The sequence below is a fragment of the Ambystoma mexicanum genome, chromosome 11 (assembly GCF_040938575.1).
Source record: "Ambystoma mexicanum isolate Mex_15411 chromosome 11, UKY_AmexF1_1, whole genome shotgun sequence".
Taxonomy (NCBI): Eukaryota; Metazoa; Chordata; class Amphibia; order Caudata; family Ambystomatidae; genus Ambystoma; species Ambystoma mexicanum.
The window spans coordinates 950,575,923-950,597,415 of NC_090934.1; the positions used below are offsets into that span (position 1 = coordinate 950,575,923).

General features: G+C 43.6%; 1 protein-coding gene across 2 annotated transcripts in view; it reads right to left on the reverse strand.

Annotated features, from left to right (window-relative positions):
- Nucleotides 1-21,493, reverse strand: part of KMT5B (lysine methyltransferase 5B) — a 685,933-nt gene that overhangs the window by 455,934 nt on the left and 208,506 nt on the right. For both annotated transcript variants that reach the window (XM_069624095.1, XM_069624096.1), the window contains exon 3: nucleotides 6,098-6,272. In XM_069624095.1, coding sequence (XP_069480196.1) covers nucleotides 6,098-6,272 — 175 coding nt within the window. The remainder of the gene's footprint in view (nucleotides 1-6,097; nucleotides 6,273-21,493) is intronic.

A 21,493-nucleotide genomic window follows, 5' to 3' on the forward strand; every position in this document is an offset into this window, starting at 1 on the left:
CAGCAAGTTCTCCCCGGCCTGTTGTGCTGCTCTGTTGGGGGAGAAACCTTGACTCCCAACAATCGTACTGCCTCCGGGCAGGCCCACCGCCGGCACGCGGGTGCGTGGCCCTGCACTGCTGTTGTATCTTGGGAGCCGGGCCGGTGTCTCTGCCTCTGATCGTGTTAGCCACGACCCGGGAGCCGAGCGGCACCCCCGCCCGAGTGCTATCGGCTGCCAGCAGTTGTTACTCCGGAGCCCTGCAGTGCACCTCTCTCCTCCGACCCCCGTTGGGTTGCCGCGAGGGACGTAGGCTCCGCTTAACACCAGGACCGTCCTCAGGTCCTCGCCTCCCAGAATGTAAGAGGAATGTGACTGATTCTCGGGTAGGTAGTCGTGCACTGCTAGCGCGGCGAAGAGGGAATTTAAGGAAATCCTACCTCCATTACTGGGATATCAATATTGTTGATTATGATGTACAAGGACCCCATTTTACTTGGAGTCGGGAGGGAAATACCTCCATCATTGACTATATATATTTATCGCATAGTATTGGCCAGCTAGCGCATCCTTTAAAAATCTACCCTATAAAACATGGAGATCATGCAGCTTTATCGATAACTCTTCGACTTGACCACTCTTTACTAGATATTGTTCCCGCTTTAGCATTTCCTGAGCTACACCGTCCTACTACATCGCTTCGATGGAACTTGGGTTTATGTAAACGTTTTACGACATACGTATCCACTGGCATTAGATTAGATCATCATATGACAGCTGCATAAAAAGAAGTGAACTGTGCCAGTGTTATTAATAAGGCATTACTACATTTTCAGGCAAAAGTTGTGGAAACTACTAATCATCTCCACTGCTATGATCCAGTATCTAAAATGTTAAAAAGGGAATTAAGAAACCTGAAAAAGAACCAATTTTACACATCCAACTATCATACACTTAGGAAACGCATAATGTTGAAATATAAGAACAAGTTAAGAGAAATGCATGTACTGACCTTTAATAATATCAATTGTGCATTGATTAAAGCCATCTGTAAAAATGACACAAGGACCATTTGGCAAACTATCACAAGCACTAATGGTTCAAACACAATTCCATCTGCAAATCTTATTCCCGCACAGATTTGGCAAGAATATATTTCAACAATTCAACAAAATCTTGGAGAGAATCAAAAGAGACCTGATAAGATGGAACACCTTGATGATATTGTGGTGGGGCAGAATGGTGTCAATAAAAACAAATATCCTACCTAAACTTCTTTACTATTTCCAAGCCATCCCGATAAAGATCCCCAAATCCTTCTTTAAAGCACCGACTAAGGCAATCATGTCCTACATATGGAAAAAATACCTGTGGAGAGTAGCTTAAATGGTGCAGACTGCCCAAATACAAGAGGGGGGACTGGCCCTACCACATTTCCTTAAATACTATCAAGCGGCGCAATTATGGGTATTAAAGGAGTGGATGTCGGGAGATCCATGAAAGATTTGGGCCTTACAGGATAGGACGGTAGCGGGTGCCCCACTGGCGGAGACCCTCTGGAAAGGGAAACAATTTTGACATCACAATGTACTTATTAGCAAAGTGATTACATCAACCTTAGACACATGGGACGTGCTATCCACTCGGGGCATACTAACTCATGACCACGCCCCGTTTAAACCCATGTTTGGAAATCTAGAGTTCCCCCCAGGGATGGAGAAGGGGCCATCAGGAAGTGGGAAATGGCAGGGTGCACCAAAATAGGGGATATGTTTCATGAGCAGGGCATCACATCATTTGAGGAGTGTAAAGCTCTACTAGGCCTGGGAGAAATAGATACATTTAGGCACAATGGCTAGCAACACAGGCCAGCACCCATGCTGCTCCGAGAGACCTTAATGAGACTGCCCACGAAAGGACCGGCGGGAGCCGCTTCCTCTCCGAGGAGAGGGCTTCTGGGTAATTTGTTGAAGGGACTTGAGTGTTCCATATTCTTTTTTAGCTGTTTTCAAGAGAATCGTCCACTGCCTTGCCAAACAGGTTGGGCTCCTCCACGGGTTGCTGCTTGGGTCTCTGGCTTGAAACCGGAGATCTTCAGTCATGCATGTCTCTTGAGCAAGGTACCTTGTGCCAGGGTTCTCCCCGCTGTCCGGCAGCGTCCGGAGTGTTTTTGAGCACATTCTGGTTCACATGCTTGCCTTCGGAAAAGATGGCGAGCAACTTGGTCCTTGTAGGTTATGGCACTTCCTGAAGGCCTTCTTGCAGAAGGTTCCACTGGACATCTGCATAGCTGGCCAATAGCGTGGTGTTATTGGCTATACAGGTGGTAAATGCAGCAGCTGCCGTTACCCTTTTCACAGTGCATAAAGTATCTTGGATTCCTTATCGGGTGGTACCTCTCCTGTAGACAGGGGAACACCAGCCCGTTTTCTAGTAGTGGTAAACACTAACGAATCTGGAGTGGCATGACCCTTGATGTAGGCAGGGTCGGTCGGAGAAGGCCGAAACAGCTTCTCGACCCTATGGTTCATCGCCCTGGTCTGGGCCGGCGTCAACAAAGAAGGTGCCAATCTCCTCTTGATTGAGTTCAACAAGGGGATGGCCTAGCTGGCCGCAAGTTTTTCTTTGAGTATATCCTCCATGAAATCCGAATCTGGTAAGGCCTCCGAGAGGCGATCTGAAAATGATCAGCCGCCTTTTTCAAGATGGCGTTCACCGCCATCTGGTCGTCCACTTGGGAGGCTTGCCAAGTCGGAGTGGAGGGGGGGAATCTATGCACAGGACATCGGGGTCCTGGGTGGGAGTAGGGGACATCCAGGGTTGAGCATCAACCTGACTGCTGTCCTCCCAATTGTCCATAAGACCTGTTTGATCATCCACATTGTCGTTTTCCAGAGAGGTGCCATCTTCATCTGGATCATAAGTGTCCATAACATCTTCTGTGAGGACACAAGTAAACTCCTCATGTGGATCATCCAAGGTCCTTTGAAACTTGGATAAAGGAGTAGAAGGAAAGTCTTCTCGAGGCTCTTGGGAGCAAGGGTCTCAGAATAAGAAACAAATGTTCCTAATCTGTTCATACATCCCTCAAATTTCTCCCTGGTCCATGAGGATTAACCAGAGGGGTGCAGGGGAGGCAAGGGTTCATCATCTTCCCTGTGACGTCGAGATTTTTTGCCTAATTTGCCTGACAAATGCACAGGACTCTCAACGTAGTCCTGGTGGGATTCGGGGCGCTGTGGCGTGTCCCTCGACACGTCTTTCGGCCGTTCTTTGTGCTTCACCGCCTCCTTCGACCGCCCCTTCAGTCTAACTGCCAAAGTAATCCTTGCAATGCTCTCGGTAATGGTCGGAGAATCCGGGCGGTCTACTGGCTGAATCGGAGGCTGAGCAGTGGATTTCGACGCCACCCGGACAACCGGAGGCTGAGCGGTGATTTTGACACCACCTGGAGAACCGGGGGCTGAGTGGTGGATTTCGCCACCACCTGGGCCTTGAGTAGCGGCTGTGCGTCCTCCTGGAGTACCTCGACGTCTGCGTGTCTTTTAGTGTTAACGCCCTTTACTTTGGATTGCCCAGTCGCAGGCCGTGGCTGCGGTTGAGCGGAAGGCTGCCGATCATGCTGATCAGAGGATCCCGTCGAAGATTTTGATGGTTCCGTTGGCGCTTTGGGACGCTTCGACAGTGCCGCCGAAGCAGAACCTTGGGTTGCGAGTTTGGTGTTATGATTGTGTGCGCCCCTGTTGCTGGGTGTTTTCCTAGCGTGACTCACGTCAGGCCTGGTGGGGTCAGGGATATGCATCACGGACCGAGAGCAGTGCGCCATTAGGTCAATGGCTTCCGACATGGAGGCCTGGTCATCGCTAGTTCCCCCATCACTTTCGGTGGTTGCAACAGTGGGGTAAGAACATTCGGCCTGTGACATGCCGTAGGCCGCCCACTGCTTCAAGCGGCGCTCCTTAAGCGTCTTAGGGCGCAGGAGTCTACAGGCTGCGCAAATCGCTTCGTTATGGTCGAGAGGCAGATAATTGTTGCACCGAGCGTGCTTGTCTTTCCAAGGCTATTTGGCGCTGCACGAGGGACAAAATCAAAATGGCATCTTTTCCATAGCAAAAGACAATTACAGCGATGGCAAAACCCAGAGAGCAGACAGGGTGAAAGAGGAAAGGCATACTTGTAAAGAATATGTCCACCCGACCCCACTCTCCCTACTGTGTAGGCCGGCCAGAAGGCCTGGCCACGTGGACGGCAGCGCCGCCGGGATCAACAGGCGTCGAAAGTCTGCAGCAGTCTTCAGCGTTGTTTCACAGGATTCAAAAGTCTAAGTGACTTAACAGGAATAACGACAAAGTCGATAATAGTGACAATAACGCTATCTCTATGTTTTAGGGCGACCAGTAATATGGGCGGAAAAAAACAATCTGAGGGACCTCGGCATGTGAGGGATTTTGAGTACACTACATGTCACATTGGGGATAGTGTTGCTGACGTCCCCTTTCGATCCTCGAAAGACAAAATGCAATATTCTGCGGTTACTACTGGATGTCAGACCATATGCACAGCCTGTGATTCTAAGCAGATTAACAAGCATCAGAAAAGTATTTATACATATTTGTGCAGCAATTAATGTTGACAAAAGGAGAATTATGGAAAGGAGACAGAGAAGTTTCTATCCGGCCCTTCCTCTGTATACCACTTTCCCTAGGCAGCGCTGGTTGGCCGCTTATCTAGCAGTGCATAGAATATGGAGGTACAAAATTGTTTGAGCTATAGAGGTTTGTCTAGTCTCTTGATATTTTTCTGATGTCTATGATGGTGTGCAAGATTCCAACAGGTGAGGCCCAGAAAAGGGCTGACATAACCATGAGTTTATGCACGTAACTAAGTAAAACAGGGCAAACCCTCCCACAGGTATTTTGGCAATGATTGCTTTATTAGCCTACACTGTGGCTGAGTGTGCCGTGGTAAAAAAAGGGCAGGACAAGGCCCTCTCAAAAGAGCAATTTTAAAAAGAAGTATTGTGAAGACTCAGCAGCTGAGGACAGACCCATTTGTTTAAAGGATCTCCCCAGAAATATGTCAACTATCTACCCATGTTGTGTTGGGCATTGTATTAGACCATCAACTGTCTAAAATTGCATATAGCGAACACTGTCAGTTCAGCAAAGTACCTTTGTATTTGTATTTTTTATGTGTCATCAAACCACTGATGCCATGTTCTGATTATTGCTCTTAAGTACAAGTCCCTGTTGCAAACAGGTTAGGTTTTGATGAAAAAGCTATGGCTAGCCTACTGAAATCCATTGCCTCTCCTCTAAGGGCACTGCTCACCTCAGCCAAGTTGGTCTCGGGGGCAAGTAGTTTTGACCAAATTACTCCAGTGCTTGCGTCCTCTTCAGATTCAGTTTAAAGTGTCCATATTCACCTACAAAATATTTCAATTAGCTGCAGTCTTAGACATTGCTGAGAAGTTTTAGATCAGGACATGGTACAGTGCTGCAAATATCAAGGAACCGACATAGTTGGGAATGCTGAGGCTTATTAAGTTAAAAACCTTGCCACTGACTTATTCTGAAAATGCAGTAAAGGTTTTAGAATTTTATTTCGGAACAAATATTGGTGCTAGCTTATCTGACACTTTGAACGCCATAGAATACCATATCTTATTACGTTGTTTTTGTGAACCGCTTGCCTTTTTGTATACAGCATGTTTGTTTCATTGTAATCATGATTATGTTTCAGCTGTGTTGTGTATTTACTGATTGTAATTTGTACACTTAGTAAAGCACTATGTTGCCATTTTGTTTCAGGTTAAAAAAAAAAATAAAGAAAAGTGCATACAAACATAAAAAAAGAATGCAGAGTATTTTACAAAATGAGTAGATTTGATGTCCTTAACAACAATTGCTTCCAGTAAATTATCCTTATAAAAAATAGATGACATACATAATATACAATTGAAACAATTACTGTACGGAACGAAAGTGTAGAACACATCAATATCAAGCTACATCTGCAGACTACAATTTAAAAAGCACTCCCAAAGTATGGTAAAGGTTGCTTGTTCAAGTTCATCAAAGTAGTGTGAAGCCTTAAAGTAAACCATAGTAAAAATTACCTTGTATTCATTTTGTGTGTCCGAAACCCTAGATATGGATCAAGAATTAAGCTTGTTGCTAGGTCATCATTTTCACACAGCTCTTTTGCAGACATTCCTGAAGACGGCACATATCTACTTTGGCCTTCAAATGCAGAAACATCATTGTGGGTAGTGGCAGCACAAGCAGTACTGTCTGTGAAAAACAAAGGAGATTGGAAAGTGAGATGCAAATAAGCCTTAACCATCTGTATTCAATCTGCAGCATAATCCCCCCAAATTTGCCATTGACCCAACTACTGCCCCCATTAAAAAAAAAGTAACCACAGTGTGTATTACAAGGTTTAAATTAATCGAAAGGATCAGAACTATTTCCTAAACTCATTGCGGAAGTTCAGTCCCATTAACCACTATCATAAACCTTTGAGAGCGTCCTTCCCTTCTTTCAAAATGATGTAAATCTTCTGCCCTGACACGCCGTACAAGCAAAATGAGTCCACTTTTTAGGGAGTGTACAAGCATGTCTTAAGGTAAAATGACAACTAGCTTGTTTGTCTGTTGAATTCGAAAAATAATTAAATAGAATGGGCAAGGACTAAAGTAACGATATCCAGTGATAATACCAAAAATAAAATAATGAAATTTGAAAAAATAAATACCAAAAAATACAGAATTTGTAAACATTTTATATATTTTGCGATATTTATGATTCGTAAACATTTTATCCTCTAACTTTTCATTCGGTAAAATCACAGTAATAACAGTAATCCAAAGTAACTTGGTTTTCAATGCATGAAACTTTCCCTTTTTGTTAGAAGGGAGGCCAGGATATGAAGGAAAATAACAAAAAGAAAATGCTTATTCTACCTACAAGGGTGGATTTAACGGTGCTCACCAGGGCATATGAAGATTTCTGGAGCAAGGGTCTAACATACCATTTCTAGATGTTCACGGAAACATACAAAAATAATGCCCCCAACACTGCAACCTTACCTTTACTGCGCCTTTGCGGCGTACTCGAATGCTGATCCCCCACTACAACGAAGAATGGGAGCAGTGGTATGCCTGCTCCCCTTAGTGGTGTAGTGGAGAGGGGGGAGGAGGGTTGGAAGGTTTGGGGGGGAAAAAAGGACCCTGCAGCGCCAGTTCAGACCCACGTTAGTGGGAGAGAACTGACTCTGCAGGGAAGTAGAAGAGACGGCGGCACACAGAGAAGTGTACCGCCAAAAAGCTAAGTGGCCGGGGGGGGGGAGAGGATGCAGGACACAGAGTGATCTATATGATCACTGAGCCGCGCCATAATGAGAGTCGCAATTTGAAAGTCGACATTATGGGCAGCAGAGTGATCACATAGATCCGGTGTTCACCACATACAGAATAAAACACACTCTTATATCTGATAAATACTATCATATTGTTAGCTCACAAATCTGAAAATGAAGTCAAAGACACTGCACTTGCTTACAAAAACAAATCTATGGGCTTTACTTCTTGGGTCACTTCAAGCAAAGGAACATCACATAAACATCCTTGACCAGAAATTATTTGCAGTATCGATGGTGAGAATGCAATCTATCCTAATGTAACCACAGTTTAATCAAGTGACCAAGCCAGCTTTAACCAACTACTTTAACTACTAATGAAAACACAAGCAGGGTGAAATATCTCAAGAGATGGCGCGCTTAGTCCCCAAATATCCTGAGTGATCCAATGCAGCAGGAACAACAAGAAGGTCCACCCTGAACCCCCCAGAATTATGTAGACCGCAATATGTAGTTGTTATACTGCATATTGCGGTCTACTTTAAGTACTAACCTGCTCTAACAAAACATACAGGGACATTTGACAGAGCATATTTAACCAATTGTAAAATCTTTGAAATTGGTTCTAGCTAAATATATGGAATGCTTTGCTTCAGGTGAATTATATTTGGGTCCAAAATGGTAAGTGTGGGATAGATTTAATGTGGTTTATCGAACAATGTACCAAAGTAGGTTATGCTCAAAATGATTTATACCATTGAAATTATTGTAATGGTTTCATAGCACCGGGCTGTGTCTGTACATTGCTGAAGTGTGCCCCCCAAAAGTAAGCCAGACTGCAGTACGTGAGATGAAATTAAAAGGGCAGTAGTTGAGATGGAAGGGCAAGAAGTTTGACGAAGCAGAATACCCAGAAAAACAGAAGTCTAAGTGCAAGGAGGATAAGAAGTTGGGGGATGTATGAAAACTGAATATAGCGGTCCAATCAAATGAAATTTGATCAAGAGGAGGATGAAGAAAGCTGCCTATGGCAGCAAGCAATCTTTCATGAAGAGCATTTTAAGTATAATGCAGGAGTAGTAGTAGCTTCAATCAGATCATGAATGTGTGGTGGCTTTGAGATGTGCTCAACTGTGCAGTTGCCTTCTACACCAGATAAGCATATTGAACTTCCCTCCGGAAGGAATTCTGTTGGTACTAAGCCAACTGAGAGGTGCCAATGCATAGTTAAATGCAGGAGGACACAAAGGGCAGTGAATTGGAAGAATAGGGGGGGGGGGGAATCCAACCCCCTAGTGCCTAACCAGAAGCAGAGGGGCTATACAGGGTGTCGCCGTTGATAGTCCCAATAGATGAAATATGGAACTGAGTGTTCCCTGTATTCATATGGGATTCTTGTGTGCTGTAGTTGTGTATAGCATATGAACCTTCACTAAAACCAAAACCTTCTGTATTAGCAGGAAGAGCACTGGCTCATTGAAGCCAGATGTGTTAATGTGAAATGGAATGTCCTCAAAGATTCAACCACAGCCCTGACAGAGGATTGAGAATGCTTAGGATCCAATGAGATGGATTAAAAGACTAAGTAGTTCAAGATGGGAGGTAATACAGAAGCATTGTAGGCACATAGGCACAATGTACTAAGAAAGGCCTCTGTAAATGGTAGTCGGTAATCAGTTCAAATTAAGAAACCAAGAATAAATTGATAGAATAGTTAAAAGAAGATTACAAGTACTTTTCTAGCAGTTTGTAGACTGTTTAAATAATGTAAAAATGTATGTTCTATGTACAAAGGTGACCATAATTAAAGTAAATTACAACAAGTAATTAAAACATGCCACAATTCCTAAAATTAGGTCTTTCGGTAGATATTCAATATATGTTTTAGCAACTTGAAATTCCCAATGTTCACAAAATGTGCATCAGGCCATCACTGCTGGTACGCATTAAAAGAGGAGCTACAAGTTTGTATAGGGTACATTTCTCTATTAATTTTAAAAATAGGGGGAAATATTTTTTGAAACTTCAATGTAGCTTATTAGAAAGTGAATAATGTAAACATGAAGTGTAGATGTTGACATAGGTTTTTAGAGCAAAAGGTGGGAAGGAAGGAAAAAACACTACATCTAACATTTAGCCTAACTTAAAAACACTTTCCCCCCATGTTTGCCTGTGTCATTTCCACATAAGCCATTGACAAAAAAAGAGAAACGTTCTGTGGGTGGTATGATTCACAAACACAAAAGGGAGGCACAGAGAAAAGGGCAAAGCCACCTGGAGCATTTCCAGACTCCTGGCAGTACGTATTTACCCAAATGGAACACTTGTGAAGAAGGGGTGGAAGTGTACAAACTGCAATTGTACTGAAAAGCTTTTTACGTCGCAGAACTGCAAATGTGCTGCCCAACCTCACATGGCTAGGGAGGCATAATGCTAATCGCCTTTCCCAGCTAGTCAATACATATCTAGTTGTCAGGAACATGCCCAACACAGTATTGCCCAGGCAGCCAGTCCCTCCCAGTGTAAGCAAAGCCCAGTTTGAATCGGGGAAAGGAAACCATAAAATGCATGGTGCACTTTGCAGCTCATGTTGTCAGGCTAGGGGCAATTGCGGATTGATTGCATTACTTGTAACAAGAGGAGCTGGTTTAAAGGTGGGACAGGGAGGAAGGAATGTAGTGCTGCTAAAGCTGTAAAATGGGAGGAATGGGGGTCCCTGGTGTTTGTTGCCCTATCCCTGACAGCACGCTCACTTCCCAAGAGCCAGCTGAAAGCTACTATTTAAAAAAAAGATTTTAAAAGACAATTATTATGGGTATTGGGAAAAAGGAAAAGCATAATTTCCAGACTTATTTCTATTAATAACAGAACTTGGCCGGGAGGATAGCTATGGGGCAACGCTCTTGCATTGTTAACAAGATGTGCCCTTGCAACAAGGTAAGATCCCCAGTCCCACGCTTTAAAGCTGGAGGAGGCATTAAGTTTGACATAAATGCATAAATAACCAATACTTTAAATGAAAAATAATGCATTCAAGTTAAAGCACAAGAGTAAAGTGGCCATTACAGTAACAATTAAAATAAATAGAAATGTGCATTTGTACTCAAGTACTATAGAACTGGAATAAAGTATGCTACATTTTTAAAAAGATCTGTAGAAAAGGCAATTTGAAATAGCATTAATGCATTTGGAAAATGAAGGCTTACAAATGGGGTTTCCAGAAGAGAGAGTGGACGTTAAGATGGATTTCAAGAATCTGGCTTAGTGGACAGATTTCAGGTGGACACCCTAGTTTATAGTGAACAGGGAAACTGAGAGCTTTGCCAAAACTCAATCAAGGTAAACATGGAGAGCAGACAAGGCTATTCTCAGGAGAGTGCGAGTGGGTTCACGGTCCACAGTGAAGCTCACAATAATTCAATTTAAACAGGAACATATAAAAATACAAATATGTATTCTAGGCCTTAAACACACACCAAAAAATGAAGCAGGTGATACTATCGCACAACACTCAATAATAAACAGTCACCATAGGTTCTTACAATGCATCCAATGGCTTAAATCAACAAAGCAGGTAAGTAAAGTAATGCAGTAAAGAGAGGACCAAGTCACAAGTGATATTCCCCAACTTCAGCAGCCCAATCCCTAAGAAGAATGGGCGCTGTACCCAAACGTCAAAGGAGCCACAATGCTTCTCCCCAGAATCTGTAGCAGGTAAGTTACTTGTGTTGGTGATTGTTCAAAAGAGGTGCAACATAGTTACTAGGTGAGTAAATTGTGTTATCTTTCAGAATGGACTACTCAGGTTCGACAACCAAAAAGCAGTGGAATGGAGGCAAACAAGGATTCTTCCAGTCGGATCCTGGAGCAGAGAGCAACCCTTGGTCATGGAGAAATGCAAGATACACGGAAGCAGGCCTCTTTAAGACACTTCACAGGACTTAGGAAGGCGTGTTCCAGCGACAGCCACCGCAAAGACGACGGAAGGCGCCCTTCGGTTCGCGGTTATAGAAGTCCTTCCAGGACAGGATCCCTTGAGGCAACAGGGCTGAAATATGGCAGGAAGGATACCAAAAGCTGGCAACCACCAGTTTCGGCTGCAAACACAGAACTGCTACGGTTCTAGCAAGGTAGCCCACTGGAGAGCTGGGCATTCCGCCGGGTGGTCCAGGGACACTTCAGAAGGCTTAGGATGGCTGGATCCTCAAGAACATGTCAAGACTGGTTGGTCCCATGAATCCAGGGTTTGAAGCACTGCACAGGGCCTTTGCAGATCAGGTAGCCCAACAGGGCTTCACCCGTCAGACACAGGAAGGGATGCTTTGTTTGCTTTTTTCTTTATTTGTATAGCTCTCCCAAACATGAAGGTATCTGGGCGCATTACATGAATATTCAAGTTTACAAGTTACATATGGGCAAGCACACACTATTTACAGCATCAATACAGTCATTTGTTTCAGAGTATAAAAGAAAAAAAAATATATATATAAGAGATTGTTTGCACGATTTACAACACACTTAAAGGCATGGTCTAGTAAATATTTTTATTGTCCCTACGGGTCGGCCATGTTTTTTTAAGCCTAAGTGGCTCGATTTTAGAAAACTTTCCTATGGACCTTACCCGAGTTTTCGTCCATTAAACGCACGTGAAAAAAAGCACCAGGGAGCCGCCATTTTCTGATAATCCTATCTTTTCCCCGATCGCCCTGGCTGACCTGCTTTTGCGGCACTAAATCAATTCCCCCGCCCCTGAGCCTGTCATCAGCAGACTCGTACAGCCCATTTCCCAACGCCAAAGCACGTCTCGTGTCAACATTCGCTGCGCTTCAGCTAATGACGTGTCGCCATGGAAATGGCAGGACGCCTCTTTCCTCAATAAGTATAAACAGACCGTTTCACAACACACAGCAGCAGATTTTCGATTCCATTCCTCTCTCTGTGTTACTTTGAGCATTCTGTGACTCGTTTCCGTGCTCTGGTCAGCTACCTTCGCCGCTTGTAGCCCGTGTGAACAGATACCAGTACCACCGCTATAAATTATTTTAGTTTGTTTAACACACAATGGCTACAATAATGCCCTACATGTACGAGCCAGCGTATACCGAGGAGGAACTACTGGAAAGGGAAGCACGCGAAAACGATGGGGATTCGGACGGCAGTTGGCAGGACGAATCAACAGATGAAGAGCCTGGGCCTAGTCGAATGGACGGCGTCTCCACCTGGTGCACATGCAATCGGTGCGAGCTAATGCCAACTGAGGACGAGAACTGCTGCTGCCGAGAAAACTCGGGATGCCTGGCCTACATTTCGGAAGGCGAGCCACGACCGCAATGCATCACCAAGCTGCCAGACTTCAGGGCAGCCTGCCTCACACGGGCCGTGTTGAGAATAATGATGGTGCTTATGCACGAACTTCGCGCAACTGTTCGTCCTCGTAATCCGAGTAACGAGTAGGTATACTCTGCTTGTCATGCCACTCCTATTTCATGTTCTTCTACTATATCCAAAATTACATCTACATATCATTGTAACGCATGTAAGTCGTTCAATAGTGTGCATTGTCTAGATAGCATTTGTCCGTGCAGAATGCCATTAGTTACAAGAATTGTCATTGACAACAAACGTTTATTAAACTTATCTTGGTCATTTAAAAACAGTTTGTTTCATTCCTTTTCACAGGTGGTACAGGCTGATGGCCTATCGTTCCTTTACATGGTGGCTCCACGGGAGGCTTGGACACCGTGTTCGAAGAGTGATACCCGCCTGTGCCGTTCGTGCCATTAGAGAAACGTTCCCGAGTGACAGCTGTCAGTACAGGGGATTTTCTCTCGCTGTGCTGCAACCTGACCTGTATAATCTTTAAAGTCTTGTATTTTTGTGTCATGAAAATAAGATACAAAATAAAACACCACATATATTTTAACAAAGTTTGTTTCGATTTTTTAAATGAATCAAGTGTGTCTCCATTCAAGGATGGACGTCAGACATCTGTGCTCCGAATGGGTGAAGGTCTGGTCGCTGTGAAGCAGGGTGGTCACTATCTATCTAAGCTAACATAACATATTCTCGATAATGCATGCACTAAATAACACTTGTTCAAAGTCTTCCAGTAGGTTATGTCTCTATAAAAGTCACACATATATCTATACTAACAATTACCATTGGATTATACAGGCCTTAGGGTCTTGACCACTATAATACACCGGTTGAAGTGTGGGTCTGTGCTCACAAGAATCTCCGGTATGTGGCATTTGTTATTGATAAGCAATGATATACTATCATTGATATAAAGGCGATATACTATATATTGATATAAAGGCGGTTCGCGCCAGTGGATGAGCGCTGGCATGAGGGGCTGTCAGGGGCGCGAAAGGCCAAGATGCCAAACAACATGTACACTTCAAAAGGTATTCCACGCCAAGGGGCCATCGGTCACATGGCCTCCTCAGACCCCGTGTCTCCAGCCAGGCCTCCCCTTGAAGCAGGCTGCCCCCCTGCAATCCACATAAGTGTGTCTCCATTCAGCAGTCTTCCTGTGCCTTATCTGCACGCCCCAGGGCCATCCATCCCACCCCCTGTATCAAAGGCGGTTCGCGCCGGTGGATGCGCGCTGGCATGGGGGGCTGTCAGGGGCGCGAAAGGCTAAGGTGCCAAACTACATGTAAATTTCAAAAGGTGTCCCACGCCAAGGGGCCATCGGTCACATGGCCTCCTCAGACCCCGTGTCTCCATGCAGGCCTCCCCTTCAAAGCAGGCCGCCACCCTAATACCAGGACATACATACGTCATTCATTCACAAGCACACCCCAGTTTCTAATACTTTAAAAACCACTCGATATGTCTCATGAGAACATCTTTGTGCTTTGCAAGTCAACTCCTGAACGTGCTACCTGGGAACCACTGAGATCTATGCTAATCTGCTCGTCGACGTGCTATCCGTGAACTTCTGTGACCGCTTCGAGCATACCCATCAGTGCGCTACCTGTGGCCATCCACCTATTCTCCCGCAACATACTGCTCTGCTTGCTGAATCCAACTGTTTGTTGGTCAAGGTAAGGCCATGTATCTTGGTCATATTTCGCAGATTTTTAAATTTCTATCTATTTGCGAGTAGAGTACCCAATAGTGCTATGTTCATTGGTCTCATTGCTATTGACTTGAATTTCCATTGATATGCTATCAATAGATCTATTTATTTTCATCTGTGTCAATTGTCATCGAATTGCATCCTTCGGGGGTCCAGTCTATGATGTAAGCAGGTTTCCTTCTCGTGCAATACAGAACATCCAAGGGATGAGTCACATGTTCAGTTTTTAGTCACATCATTTATACATTTCTGCAACGTATGCAAATACTAAGCCGCACATAATGAACTGGTATAGTTCCTGCGACCAAAACAAACCTTGCATTGATCATTGTATGATTCATTTACTTTTGTATCAAATCTTTATTCTTGAGGATTGTAGAATAATGTTGATATTTACTTTTCAGATTTATCAACAATGCCTGCCTGTTCGATTAGCGGTTGCCCTTCGAAGACCCATGCAAAATCTGAAGGCACTACAATGCATGTATTCCCGAAAACTGTTGATCGAATAAGAGAATGGGTCAGACATTGCGGATATCCACTGGATGAGCTGGAAAGTAGAGTCCAACAAGTCTTACAGGACAAGAGGGGTGATCGATACCGCATCTGCAGCCGGCACTTTTCCTTGGACATGTACACAACATCTTGGGTAAACAAAGAAGAATAAACGGCGAACGACACGGAAATTGCTCGAAAACGCTATTCCCACTCTATTCGTCCACATTCCGCCACCGGTGAGTCAAGTGTCCGGATTTAGCTTTAGGCCTTGGGGTAGTGTGTAGGTATCCAAACGGATTAATTGATATTGTAGGTGTTCTATCCCTTGTAATAATTTCGATATTGATATGATTGTATAGTTTTTTGAATAATGACATTTACCAATATATTCTTTTTCGATTTCATAACCCACAAACGCAATGTATATATATGGGAACAGGGAACTGTGCTGTATTGAGCATTTTACAAGTATTCTGTCGCCTTACATGGCTATTTTTAATATTGGCATTTCATTATCAATCATTAATTTACCTTTACAACTTCTTGACTATCCCTTGAATCTGAAGCAAGAACATTCTACATCCTTGACGTGGTCGCAGTTATCAACCACTTCTAACGCATATCAGGTAATCTTACTAGGCTAATCCGCTACAGACCTGTTTTATGCATGTCAAGTAATATTTTTATTTTATTGTGTAATCATTTTACCGAATGTTTGGTTAGTGCTTTCCAATTGATATACACCTTAGTTATCGTCCACTGGTGTTTGTTTTCGGTTATAATTAGTGTTATCCATACTAATGCAAGTACTGTCTTTCAGGGAGATGCTGAAGCGTCAGCCACATCTACAACATTTCTAGATGTTCTTCAACAGCAGGAGGTATGGATACTGACCGCTCCATCGAGCGTCATCATCAGAGCTGGAATTCTTGTCGTTTGATTGTTCTACACAATGTTTCATTCGTGGTTAGCCGTTGATATGTACCTGTGCTGTCGACCCCAGGTGTGTGTTATGTTTTCACTATTGTAATCCTCACTAATGCAAGTACTATGTTTCAGGCAGTTGATGGAGCGTCAACCCCTGCACTTGATGCAGAGCCTGACATTCAAGTAATTCCAGGGGAAGTGGAAGCGGGACCATGCGTATACGAATCGGCGCAACAGCTTTCGGAAGTGCGCACTACATTTGCAACATCCATAGATATTCTTCAGCAGCACGAGGTATGGATAATGACAGCTCCATCATGCGTGATCATATAACGTGATTCCATTTGCTATACTTTCTTCCCTATTAACGCAAGTGCTGTGTTTCAGGGAGACGACGAAGCTTCCACTACAATCACAACATCCAATTTAGATGATGCAGATGTAAATAAATCGGAGAAATAAGTCGATGAAATGTGATCATATTTAGATTTTCCTTGATTCTTTTGGACAATGCATCATTTGCGGTTATCTCTTTATATGTACCTGTGCGTTCGACCCCAAGTGTGTGTTATGTTTCCAATATTGAAAACCATACTAATCCAAGTACTGTGTTTCAGGGAGACGACGGAGCTTCCACCACAATCATACATCTCATTTAGATGATGCAGATGTAAAGGAATTGTTGAAATAAGTCGATGAAATGTGATCATATTTGGATTTTCCTTGATTCTTTTGGACAATGCATCATTTGTGGTTATCTCTTTATATGTACCTATGCCATCAAGTGTGTGTTGTATTTCCAATATTGAAAAGCATACTAATGCAAGTACTGTGTTTCAGGGAGATGCGGATGCCTCCTCTCCAATACAACCATTCATGGCAGTCCATGCAGAGCCAGAGGTATGGATACTGGCAGTTCCATCGAAATAGATCATCACTGGTCGAATACTTGTCGTTTGATTGTTGCACACAATGTTTAAATCGTGTTTGGCTATTGAGATGTACCTGTGTGTTCGTCCTCACGTGTGTTTTATGCTAACAATATTTTGATACATAGTAATGAAAGTACTATGTTTCAGGGAGACGATGGAGCCTCATTCCGTGCTCTCTATGCGGATACAGAAAATATAGTCGTTGCAGCGCAAGAGGAAAGGAGGACATGCGGAAACGAATCGGAGCTACAGCGTGCAGATGTTGAAGGTCGAGTCAAAAAAGTTGCAAAGAAGAAAAAACAAAAAAAGGTTAGTTACAAACAGTTCATAACTTTAAAAAAATGTTTGTGCTGGGGACTATTTTATGTTTTTTTTCCAGTCAATTCTACTACACTCCATCCCTTTTCCAATCTCTCCTCCAGTTACCCGTGGGTGTCAGAACTATACACACAAAGACAGTGAAGCGAATGAGAGATGTGGCTTGGCAGACCGTGTACACTATGGAGGAACTATTAATTGAGGCGAGGCGTGTTCAGGCTCGAGATGCTCATGTCCAATGGCCAGAACATGAATTAACTGTGTTTGGAGACTACAGCAAAGTTGCATTGGACCATAGCTACAGTGCGACCGCACCACCACAAGATGTTATTGAATGTATTGAAGATAGCTCTGAAGTAGTTGCAGATCAATTTACACAATCTACACCCGCCAAAAATTTGCCACCAAAAAACCTGTCGACATTTTTGTGTTCTCCCATCAATGTTGAAATGACAGAATGAACCAGCCGCAGCATCCATAGACGCATCAGAACTTGATATCAGCGATATTACTTTCCAATGTATTGAAATCTCCACAACGTCAAAGGCCGAAACAACGTTGACGCAGGATGACAGTCTAATGAAAGAGAGCAAATACATTGTATTCAACAGTTGTTTGATGGAAATTATAAGAATGCTGAAATGTGTGCATTCCATTAGAAGGAAAGTATGTGGGAAGCCAATGATTAATGTGACTCGTCAAATAAAAGGCAGTAACGTCAAAATAAATGCCGCCTGTAGATTAAATCATAGGTTATCATGGTCTGCACAACCGATGCTGGGCTGGAGAAACTGCCAGCAGGCAATCTACTGTGTGCAGCTGCATCACTTTTTAGTGGCTACAGTTTTAGAAAGTTAGAGGCTTTCTTTCACTTTGTGGGACTCCATTTCATTTCTAAAGCGCTGTACTACATATACCAACGTGATTATCTGTTTCCGGCCATTAGTGATGCTTGGAAAATTGAACAATTGTCTATAGCAAGTACATTCGAAGGCAAATGATTCAGGCTAGCCGGCGATGGACAGTGCGACAGCCCTGGATTTTCTGCTAAGTACTGCACCTACCACTTGCAGGACATGGATAGTAAGAAAATTGTAAGTTCGGTGGTCGTGCAGGTAACACAATGTACATCCTCAGTGGCCATGGAGAAACTAGGTTTTATAAAATCAGTGGAATATCTACAATCGAGGGGAATGCACATCGACCTCATAGCCACGGATAGACACGTTTCAATTGCCAAGACAATGAGAGAGCAGTTCCCACATATTAAACATCAATTTGACGTATGGCATCTTGCTAAATCAATCAATAAGAAAATCTCAGCTGCAGGGAAAAAAAAAAGGTTTTGAAAGTATTTTGCAGTGGCCACATTCTATCACTAACCATCTTTGGTGGAGCTCAAAAACGTGAGGGGTCAGTGGAAATACTACTTGAAAAATGGCGGTCACTGATGCACCACTGTACCAACGTTCACCGCTGGACAGCGAATGAACATTTCCACCAATGTGAACATGGCCCTTTGTCCCCAGAGGAGGCACGGAAGAAGAAGTGGTTGATTCCATCTTCACCGACACACAAAGCCATTGAGAAGATTGTTTTCGACAAAACTCTATCAAGAGATTTGAGAGGACTGACAGAATTCTGTCACACAGGAGATTTGGAGGTGTTCCACAATATGTGCCTAAAGTACAGGCCAAAGCACTTGCATTTTAGCTTTCGGGGCATGAAACATCGCACTCTACTAGCGGTCTTGGCCCATAACAGCAATGTCGGACGTGAACAATCTAGGACTAGGGGTAAAGTAAGGATGCCTCGCTACACTAAGGTGTTTTCAAAACGAAGTAAGCAATGGGTGATCAAACCAGTCTATGATGAAATGCAGTTCGACTTTGTGAAAGGCCTTATTGTTGCTGTGTTAGAGAAGCACAGATATGGAATTTTGGACGTTTCTGTGCAGAGCAATGATCCATTGCCACCGAACATTGTGACTGTGCCATGCCCACCCGAAGCACAGCTGATTGTGAAGTACAAATCCCGGTTTAAATAATTGCAATACGATTGTCTTTTTGTAAATAAATGTTATTGTACAGTGTACCTGTAAACCTAACCCCTACCTTCACCATCATGGGTGGCGAACAAGCTGGGTGTCATCTTTGAATTCTCTCTATTCACCTCACATATGTGTATGTATATATTTTTCTCATGTCTCATCTCATGTAAATGTAAATGCTGCGCACTGTTAACGGAGGGGAGGCTTGCGTATTGCAAATAATAAAACAAACAAACAAACAAACAATAAATCTCACTTTTAACTCATCTCCTGTGGTACTTTATACTTCCCCTGACCTTCCGCCAAAAATTAAATGTCTCAATTTGGGTTGCAAAGCTCGCAGACAACGGGGACAAAATTGGGGCACTTGGAACGCGCCAGCCAAGCGGGCCGTGGCATTTGGGAGAGAAGCCAGTTCGCATTTGCACATTGAGGCGCACTACATAGACGGATTCTAAACTTCAAGTTCTCACAGATGCCTATACTACGTGATGTTGCAAATAAAGAATGCGAAGGACAGCGCCCAGATGATGCCCACAAGTCGCACTGGAAGTATAAGGGTCTATTGTTTTTTGACCTTGAGACAGGGACCATGCCGAAAGAACTACATTTGAAGGGAGTGCGCAATAACGTAAGAGACGATAAGGCAGAAAATTCAGAAACTAGACTGAGTTTCATTTTAGGTCAGTATACGAAAAAAATCGTCAAGAGCACGGTCCGTTTTACAGACTGCATAACGAAGAGACACAATGGAAATTACAAATATAATGTAAGTAAATCTTTACACGCTTTTATACCGGAATGAAGATTTAATGAATGGATGCATGAAAAAATGAATGAATGAAGAGCTAGGAAACGCAAGTAAAACTGTTCGTAGTGGGCACATGGGCATGCAGGTCCACTGGTCTCACCGATCTCGGTCCTTGGCCCAGCCACTTTTCCCTGGACTGCCTACCTGCACTACGGGACTGTCTCTGTATCCTTCAGCCCCTTCTCCCGGCATTTACCTTGCACTTGCCACCAGCTGGCCCTATTATTTAATTTGTATTCAACTAACCATGTACAGCCCTTCCCCATGCGCGATCAGAGAGACACCTGGCCTAGTAGGATCGTTGTCTGTCTGCCCTTGTTCCCCACCTGCCTCGTCATGCCTAGAAACACTTGAGTATAGGCGCGTTACAAATGCCATATCATATATCATATCATTCCTCACGCATGTAGACTAACTGTCGTTTATCATTGTGTGTTGGCCTCGATTTATCTCGTTACTTTTCGCAATGATTTTAGAGACGAACATACTCCATTGAACTATCCTTGCAAGCAAATAGTTTCTGATCGGCCGTAATAAATAAAATGAGTAATATTAATGAAGTTCGGCTAGCGAGACTAATTATCATTTTTTTTTTTTCATAACAGGTATTTGATCCCATTCTGCCACTGCCATCTCTTTGAAACACCGGCGGATGGATTCTTCAGCAGACACCTGCAGCTTCGTGTCAACAACTGGAGCACGATCACCATATTATGGGACGATCGCCAAGGGCCCACATGCCCTTACGCTGTACTAGTGGCTAGAAGCAACATAACAACCTTTAGGCTGGACTAGTGCCTAGTTGATGGAACAGCCTTGCGGTTCACCGTGCTTCCAAAGTGATTATTTTTACGAAAATGAACACCCTGTGTACCATAAAGGAACAGCGCGTGACTCAAGATGAAACGGAACAGTTATTGCGGATACAGATAAAAGAAAATAAATGGCTTCCGGAGTTCATATGGCAATTGCTGAATATTCTCTAAACATTTAATGTCAAATAAATGTACTTTACCAAATGTACCGTGTTGCTGTTTCATTTTAAAGTACAGTTTCATATTCCGAATTGTGGCGCGCTGTGTTGTGAGTTGATCTGTGTTGGTTTCCGGGTTCTGTGTGGAGTCGCGCAGAAGACGACTGGGCACGTTTGCCTACGCAGCACAGTAACGTCACGGGGAGAGGCGGGGAATATGAATGTTTTGATAATGTCAGGCTTATGGGCGGGGGAATTGATTTAGTGCCGCAAAAGCAGGTCAGCCAGGGCGATCGGGGAAAAGATAGGATTATCAGAAAATGGCGGCTCCCTGGTGCTTGTTTTCGCGTGCGTTTATTAAACGAAAACTCGGGTAAGGTCCATAGGAAAGTTTTCTAAAATCGAGCCACTTAGGCTTAAAAAAACATGGCCGACCCGTAGGGACAATAAAAAATTTTACTTGACCATGCCTTTAAAGTCTGGACCTCTTCGGATCTTCAGTCGGCTGTTCTTCTATGAGGAATTCTTGGCGCCAATGCTGATCTGAAGAAATGTCTGC